Source organism: Austrofundulus limnaeus, unplaced genomic scaffold, assembly GCF_001266775.1.
Source record: "Austrofundulus limnaeus strain Quisiro unplaced genomic scaffold, Austrofundulus_limnaeus-1.0 Scaffold859, whole genome shotgun sequence".
In the NCBI taxonomy this organism is placed as follows: Eukaryota; Metazoa; Chordata; class Actinopteri; order Cyprinodontiformes; family Rivulidae; genus Austrofundulus; species Austrofundulus limnaeus.
In genome coordinates this window covers 141,179-150,536 of record NW_013953261.1, presented here as the reverse complement: position 1 = coordinate 150,536, position 9,358 = coordinate 141,179, and the positions used below count along the sequence as shown (strand labels likewise).

The 9,358-nt window shown below is 37.9% G+C and overlaps 1 protein-coding gene across 1 annotated transcript in view; it reads left to right on the top strand.

Annotated features, from left to right (window-relative positions):
• The window catches only part of LOC106532953 (lamin-B receptor), a gene marked incomplete at its 5' end in the record, with an annotated part of 13,149 nt that extends 9,580 nt beyond the window's left edge, over positions 1-3,569 (top strand). Inside the window, 5 exon segments of the mRNA XM_014029137.1 lie at positions 253-378; positions 449-617; positions 1,087-1,167; positions 2,132-2,254; positions 2,375-3,569. Of these exon segments, the coding sequence (XP_013884591.1) occupies positions 253-378; positions 449-617; positions 1,087-1,167; positions 2,132-2,254; positions 2,375-2,535 (660 nt within the window).
• Between the last annotated feature and the right edge of the window lie 5,789 nt (positions 3,570-9,358).

The following is a 9,358-nucleotide window of genomic DNA, read 5'->3' as shown; positions in this document are numbered from 1 at the left end:
GTGTGTGTGTGTGTGTGTGTGTGTGTGTGTGTGTGTGTGTGTGTGTGTGTGTGTGTGTGTGTGATGAGTTAATAACATTTTTCCATCATATTCCAGCCCGATCACTCTCAGAACCAAACCCTGAGTTTGTCATTGTAACCCAGTGGACCGTGTTGTGCAGCAGTGACCTGGTTTTGTGTACCTGTGCAGCTCTGTACAACACTTTGTCCACACAGAGCAGTGATGATGAGTTGTGTTTGTTTAATTGTTCAGTGTTTAATTAACTTGGCCATGGCTCTGGCTGAGATGAAGCAGCAGGGTCTGGATGCTCCGTCACACTCCATGATCCTGGTGAACGTCTTCCAGCTGCTGTATGTGACGGACGGCCTGTGGAACGAGGTCAGAACCAGAACCAGAACCAGAACCAGCTGTGTGGGTCAGCTCACTGACTGCTCTGTGTTCCTCCCAGGAGGCCATCCTCACCACCATGGACCTGATGCATGATGGTTTTGGCTTCATGTTGGCTTTTGGAGATCTGGTGTGGGTTCCCTTTACTTACACCCTGCAGGCGTATTACCTGGTGGGTCACCCAAACCCCCTGAGCCCCCCGCTCCTCACAGCCATCATCCTTCTCAAACGTGAGTAGAAACAGCTTCTGAACTTACTGCTCATCCTTGTTTCAGTCCTGTCCTGGAGACCAGGGCTTCTCAAGCCGTTTGGGTCTGGGGACCCCTTACCAGGGCGAGACCCCCTCATAACCCCCCTGCTGTTTTAAAAGATAATTGTTAATTTATTGTCATTTCAACCCCTAAATGCCATGGGAATATATCTTTTTATTAAGTTTATTATGTTTGTTTTATTAGTTCATTGTTCTCCATGCATTATTAAAAATAAAAAACAAATTTACATTTTAGTAAAATTTTTGAGGGCCCCCCAAGATACCTCTCACGGACCCCTGGAGGTCCAGGGACCCTCTGCTGTAGACTTATTATTATTTGGTTTGTTTTCATGTTATTTAGAGGCTGCTACCTGAAGTATAATACAAAGATGTGAAATATTTCTATTCCTGTTTGGCTGATAAACTGTCCTTTTTGTTTTGTGCTTCAGTTGTTGGATTCTACATCTTCAGGAAGTCCAACTCAGAGAAAAATGCCTTCAGGAGGAACCCGTCGGACCCCAAACTGTCCCGTAAGTTTCCTCTGGACTCTGCATGTCCTCATGAAAGGCTCGAATCCTTTTGGTCAGGGTTCCTGCAGATCCTTAAAAACTCTTAAAAGTCCTTGAATTCATCAATCCAAAAATAAGGCCTTAATTAGCCTTAAAATGTCTTAAATCAATCTGTCAGAAGTCTTAAAAATATTAACACATTGTTCATATGATGATTTATTGTAATTCAAATCAAATATTAAAATAATTGGTAACTTTTCTTAACGTTCACATGCAGACACTCCTCTTTGACATCACTTCCTGTTATTTCACACGCAGACACTCCCCTTTGACATCACTTCCTGTTATTTCACACGCAGACACTCCCCTTTGACATCACTTCCTGTTATTTCACATGCAGACATTCCCCTTTGACATCACTTCCTGTTATTTCACACGCAGACACTCCCCTTTTGACATCACTTCCTGTTATTTCACACGCAGACACTCCCCTTTGACATCACTTCCTGTTATTTCACATGCAAATATCTCAACAACCGCCCGTCAGAGCATCGTGAAATTTGTTTCATAAATTAATAATGTTGTCTTTCCAAAAATATATTCAAATTTCTTCAAAAAACTTGATGTCACAGACACTTTAAAGTTTCATCTACAGTGAATTAGGGTGGGACCCCACTGTGGGTCCTGAAACTCCACATTTTTGTGTTGTTAGGTAACTTCCAGGAATTAAAAAAAGTTTAAAACTGACTGCTTTGAATGGTTTTGTTATATTTGACAAAAAAGCAGTTTTAAAAACAACTGGTTTATTAGGAATATTTGAATACTTCAACCAAAAATACTTGGATTCATGAGTTTCTGCCAGTTTTTATTTATTTTGTCCTTTGTGTTTATTGTGAAACTGGTCTTAAATTTAATTTCATTTGGCATTAAAAAGTCTTAAATGTAATTTTATTTAAAGTATGAAGCCTGTTTGTGTTCTGTGCAGACCTGAAGACCATCCCCACAGCTACAGGGAAGAGTCTGCTGGTGTCAGGCTGGTGGGGCGTGGTCCGCCACCCCAACTATCTGGGAGACCTGGTCATGGCTCTGGCCTGGTCCCTCCCCTGTGGTGAGTCCAGCTGGTCTTTGTGTTGGTGTTTAATGAAGCTTTATGTTGTCAGATGAGTTCTGTGTTCAGTTCAACATGGAGGAGGAGCATCTAAAACCCTGTTTTTGTTGGGACCACCAGGCTTCTCCCACCTCCTGCCGTGGTACTACATGATTTACTTCATCATTCTGCTCGTGCACAGAGACTCACGTGACATGAGCGAGTGCAGGAGGAAGTACGGCTCAGCGTGGGACGAGTACTGCCGGACCGTGCGCTACCGGATCATTCCTGGTGTGTACTGAGGGAGCAGAGCTGACACCGCTCAGAGCCCTTTCACACACACTTCCACTTTTTATAAGAAGAACTGTTTTAGTTTGAAAATCTCACATCTGGATTGACATAAATTTATGATGGATAAAAAGACTCATATTTTAGACTTATTTTTTTAGGAACGACCCTTTTTTAATGGTAAAGACTTAAAAACGACAACTTGAAAAAGTTTACAAAATAGTGAAAATTTGAAGAAAAAAATTTATTTTGTAGGAATGACTTGTTAGGACGTACTGTATATTTTTGTATATACACATTTGTTTTTATACTTGGAAAAATTACACCCCTCAAAACTTTCTATATCTTTTTTTTAACAGTTTATTTTTGGTTTATGTTTTTAAACTGCTTCCATATCAGCTTGGCTATTATGAGATAACTCTGTACGCTTTTTTTATTTTTTATTTTTGATAAAAGGTGCAGTGAAACTATGACTTCTCAGGACCTGGGACTTTGTCTGAATTGAACCAGGAGTTTTGTCTTGATTCTTTTGTTCATAATTTTACACAGAAATCATCTAGTTTTGACTTGTGAGTGTGAAATGATTTTAGGTTTCTGAGAAATGCACTATTGTGTTTTTGTTTGATTCCAAAGCGTATTTAATTTGGCTTGGCTACCTCAGGTTAACTCACTGTCCTGTTCTTCCTGCTCAGTGCCTCTAGGTGGCAGTGTGTGCGATGAGTTCACACAGTTCAGTGTGTCCTCCAGTGTCACAGGGATGTAGAAAACGTGGCTACGACTTCAGCCTTTGTTTTAAATCTACCTGTAAATTGTTCTGGTAGTCTCTGCAAAGTGTTTCTGTTTGCCACACATTATTTGATCAGGGCTCATACACCGTCGAGGAAAAATCTGGAATTTACTTTTAGTGTTTTAGGACTGAAAAGTCTGGAGAAACTTCCAGATGTTTGTTTCCTTAAGATTAAACAAGGTTTTAAACCAGCTCTTATTTTGTTCAACTTTGCTTCCTGAATTTGGCACTTTGGAAGTAAAAACATGTAATGAAGTATGACTCTAAATGTGTACACAGTAATAGTCATAATTTTTGTTTACATTGTTTACCTTGTGGACGTCATTAGGCTCAGATATGGGTTACATTTGCCATGTGGGTCACTAAGTTTCAAATCAGCTAAAAAAGAGAAGAGATTTTCACCTGAACTTCTCAGATTTGATCATATTGGTCCACTGTGGTCCCACAGCACAGCGTCTCAGGTTTTAGGTCAATCAGACCAGTGGTTCCAGAGGTTTGGACCCAAACGCTCAGATTTTCTCTACAAATCACTGTTTGTCTATTTTCAACCCCAACAGCCTATATGCCACAGACATCTGGTCCAGCACGTGATGCCACTCCCAACACTTCCAGTTCACGGTCAACACAGTGTTAGCAAAATATATTTTCACCCGACAACGACTCTTAATGATGTCCACAGTACAGAATTATCATATTACATGTACCAACATTAACACAGGAGACCTACAGGTCCAGACAAGAGGATAAAAATCACTCCAAAGTGGATTGAAGTCATAAAAACAAAGGAAAGACGTTTGTTTTTATGGTTCCAGAATTTAGCCTTTTTCACTATTCCTTGGCTGCTTGTTCTGTGAATTTTTCACGTAGAGCTGTGAGGAATACGTGTTTTAATATCGGCTGAAATCAGATGAAAACACAAGTGTTAAATAAAATGATCTGTGATAAGAAATAATGTCACACAACAGCAGAATCCTGGAGTGGGGGTTTATTATGCCAAGGACTGACAAGTCAGAACCACACACTGAATCAGAAACAGGAAGTCCCCTGTAGATACAGTCCAGGAATCTTCAATGGCTGAGTTCGCCCCCTGCTGGCCTACAGCTGAATCACAGGCATTCAGACAAACAAACCTCACTCTTATGTAATTACATATGTATATGTTTTGTTTAATGATTCGGACATGTAGCTACCCTATTTAATTAACACATAATATAACAAACATTATAAAAGTATCATAAAATAAGGAAACCCTAACACTCTGGTGTTGTTTGTAATATCAGTATTAAGCTATAATAACTATACATTTCTTCAGAGCTGTGACACATTGTTGGAAAGAGCAGAGTCTGGGCTTTAAACTGATGGGCTCCTTGTTTGGTTTGGATCGTTTTCCCCCACATTAACTGAAAAGTTAATGAAATGATCGTGACATACAGGCTGCTCTCTCAGGATCTACTGGGTCACTTCTCACAAACTTGGAATCATTGAAAACAGAATTCAATAAGGATTTTAATTCTGCTTTTACGTTTTTGATTTAATTATCTTAGGTTCTAATAAATGAGCCCATTTTTGCAGAAAATCCCACATCTCAGGAACCAGTAACATTTGAGATGCTGTGCTGTGGGATCACAGACAATTTTCATCAAACCCTGAGGTTGTCGGGTTGAAACCATCAGGTGATTTGCTGTGGGATGACCTGTTTGTTGCATAAAGCTACGTAACGAACCATGGTCTACATTTACAGTAAATGCACTTGGGTATCATTAAATCATCTTAAAATGTGTAGGAACTAGGAATGTGCGATATACATTATGATGAGTGGTGGTAATGATATATATCACAATATAAAACTTATAATAGAAAATAAATAAATCACATTAATTGACTGGAATAAAAATGTATAGGTAAAAAAATTAGATCTTAAAATCTCATTTTTAAGGGACACTTTAAAGTCTCCCATAAAAATCTAAATTTAAGGGAGATCTACCTGGTTAAATCAAAGTTACACACACACACACACACACACACACACACACACACACACACACACAATAACTTTAATGTAACAGATATCTGCATCCATTGGATGTTGTGTTTGAATCACCTGCTTCATTTTAAGGTGGTAAAACAAATTGTTTGTATTTATTTATTTCTACACACTTTGCAGATTATTTTTTCAGCTCTCCACCTGTTTAATCTGTGCTCGCTCCGGCGGGGTGACAATCATCCCGTTTATGATTTACTTTTATTTTTGTAAAGACAGTCTGACTGTCAGTCTTTCCCACAGCTCTTCTCTGCTGTACCAGGAGACAGTAAAGCTGAGTTTTATAGTCGAGCTTTAGAGTGCGCGTGGAGTGTGCGTGCATTCGGCCGTGCGGTGTCGCACTATGACCGCAGGAGAAATGAGGTCCAGACTCAGAGCTTTTGTGAGTCCTGGAGCACTACCTCACCTGCACTGACTGTCGCCTCGCTGCGTCACATGCAGCGGTGCTCGCTCCTCCTGCAGCAGGCAGTGTGGTCGGTCCGACCGGAGGACGCTCCATCATGTAAACAGTTCATTTTCACACACCTGAACCAGGTCCAGATAAGTTTTCCCCTCTACATTTGCTCTCTCAGCCACACTTCCTGTGTTTTGACTCCAGCTGGTTACATCATCAAAAAGAATTGAGCGGTTGGCCGGTAGACTACAGATCTCTATTATAGGACAAATTTATATTGTTTCTACCGTATATCGTTTATATCACACATTCCTAACAGGAACCCTCCTATGATTTCAGTTTGAAGCTTTAATTTGAAAAACCAGCGACTGTTTTGTTTTATACTGTGACGACATGCCGAGCCGTTTCCTGTGAATAACCTGTCTTTATTATTTTTATTTTTATTTTATTGTGTGCATGTGCAGCTATACATTATGATCACACCAGTAGCAGAACATCCAATAGACTCAACAGATTTGCTTTATGCTGTGCTGAATGAAGATCATATAAATTAATTTCTTAAACATGTAATTTTTAAGTAAAATGTAGTATTAGTGGTAATATTTCTCAGTAGCTTTATAATGTTGTGTTTTATTTGGGCTTTGATGGATTTGATGAGCACTGTGTTTATGTTTCCACCTGGTTTCTGGACGTTCTTACAGGATGTATTGAAGCACATCCAGAAGTGATGTCAGCACTAGTTGTGGTGAACCATATGTTATAGTGAACAACAATAACTTCATGTATTTGATAAGACCTGCTCAGTAAGGATGTTAACAGACCAGTGATTTGTCTGTGAGGATCAGTTCAGTCTGAGACAACACATGTACAAATGTTGCAGCATGAAATAAAGACTTTCAGTATTTTGTTCCACTTTGTGCACGTCTGTTGTTTTTCTTCAGGTTTGGTCAGAGATGAACACAGCAGCTCTGCTCTTAGATAAATAAATGTGTACTTTGTAAAAGGACATGGATATAAGAAGTACAGTGTATCCCCACTGTGCTGATATTTGTTGTGTTTTTCTGAAAGTTTCTTTAAACGACAGAGTTTCTGGAGTCAAACTGAAGTTATCAGTTTGAGCAGGAAAACCCTGACTTGTCTTTCCACAGCCACTCCTCCTGATCTGTGAGGAAACAAGGTGGTCCTGGGGGGCCGCAGCCCTACATGTTCCACATGTTTCCTGCTCCAACACACCTGGTCCAGTCACTGAACCACCTCTTCATGTTCTGCAGTACGGAGCACCAACACTGACATCATTAGAAATAAAAGCACAAATAGATAAATGAACATTTAAATAAATAAATACATTTAAAATGAACCAAAACAATTAAAAAGGAGAACTTTACCTCATGTTTTATCATTTAATTCACCTTCATATTTATTTTTACAGCTTAGTTCCAATAAATTATATATTTACACTGGTGTCAGTAATACGCACGTGCATTCATTTATGTACTGTACTAGGTACATGTACATTGTTATATATCACAAGTATAGTGTTTTTTTCTTTTACTTTATTGTATCTCAGCCTGTCCTGTTCTGAGCTGCTGTAATGTGCAAATTTCCCCACTGTGGGATCAATAAAGTTTTATCTTATATTTTAACATATAATTAAAATTTTAATGTTCTTTAAATATATATTTATAGTCTTTCCTTTTACTTGTACATGCATTTGTGTCTCTTAAATACTTAAATTGAATTATGTTCATAATTTTGTCCAACAAGTCTTTTATTTTTGTGTTGCATGTTTATGTTGCTGTAGTTTAACTTAAAGTTTTGTTAAAATAAAAGCACAGGTGATGTTTTCCTCCTTACCTTACTTTGTTTTAAACTAAACTTTAAAGTTTTAGTCAAACTGAGGCAACACAAGCATGCAGCATGTAGAAATAAAAATTCTTGTTGGGAAAAAATATAAAATAATTAAGTATAAACATTTAAGACACACAAATGCATGTACAAGTAAAAGGAAAACAATTAAATACAGTAAATTTTAAATTATGTGTTCAAATATATAGACTAATTTGATGGAACTAAGATGGAAAAATAAAAATGAAAGTCAATTAAAATATAAAACAGGACATAAAGTTCTCCTTTTTAAATTTAATTTTAAGTGTATTTATTTGGTGGTTAATATAATTCTGTTTTATTTTTAGTTCTGTCAGTGTTGGTGCTCCGTACTGCAGAAACCTGATAATCATTATTCTTTCACACCAGGTGTGTTGGAGCAGAGGAACAGGTACGACCTGCAGGACTGTGGCCCCCCAGGACCAGGACTGACCAGGTTTTGTGTTATTGTGTGAATCTACATGTAAATGAGTGTTCAGGTAACCCGTTGTGATTGGATGAAAGAACCCGAGGAGCTGAAAGGGGATTGGCTAACCTGCTGAGAGGCGCTGCAGAAGTGATGATGTCATCACAACCAGCCACACCTGTGTCAGTTTGTAGAGGTGGGCTGTCCTTTGTTTTATCAACCTTTTCTCCTGGTTTTTGTAGACAAGGAGTGTAAAAAAGTTCTGCAGTGATGGCAGCTCTAATCTAAAAATTACTTGCACTAACTTTAAAATTTAGGTTCCCCAAGTCTAAAGCACTAACACTTAAAAATTTATCAAAAGCTAATTGTAAAGCACTAAAATCCCATCAATGAGACAAAACTTCCTGTGCAGAATAGTGTTAATATTTCATCTTGTGTAGTGGTTCACAAAGTGTGGGCCGGGACCTCTTTGTGGGTCACAAAACATGAAGTGAGGGTCCCCAGATGATTTCACATCAATTTAAATGTAAAAAATACTAATGGAGTATTTTCATCATGAATTTTTTAAATAATCATAAATAAATAAAATTAGTATCACAGTTATTAGGTTTGTTTATAGTTATTATTCCCATGTTTGAGTTGTTAGCAAAGTTTGCTATGTAAACAAATAATATCTGGGTCAGGAGCAGCTCTTATTTTGTGGGTCAGAAACAAAAAAGTCAGAAAAGCACTGATGTTGTGTAGAAGTAACACAAATGACCAACACATCTGACAGCTTTCACCCTCAGCTCTTCACAATAATGTTCATCAATAATATTTAAAAAAATCAATTAGTGCTTATAAATTTAGACCATAAATTTAATAAGTGCTGATCTACGAATGAATTAAGAAATTATCAAAAGCCTTAAAGCACTAATCAGGAAATTAGTGCCCCTTTTAGTGCTTTATACCAGTGGTTCTCAAACTTTTTATCTTCTGATCCACAAAATATCCATGGCAAAAACTTGTGACCCCAAATATTACTGGTCTGAGTACACAAACTTCGTTAATAACCCTAAAAACACAGGCTTTTTGACAATCTAAACAGCTTGTACACAAATATAAATACTTATTTATACTTATATTTTGTGGTTTTGTAATAATTATAGGGAAAATATTACATCATCGATTATTTTATTAGCCTTTAAATTGATTTCTGGAGATTATCCAAGGTGCTTCATGACCCATAATTGGGTCCCAAGCCCAACTTTGGGAACCAAAGTGCAGTGGTTCCCAAACTTTTCAGCTTTTGACCCACAAAATAACAGTAGCAGAGACCTGTGCCC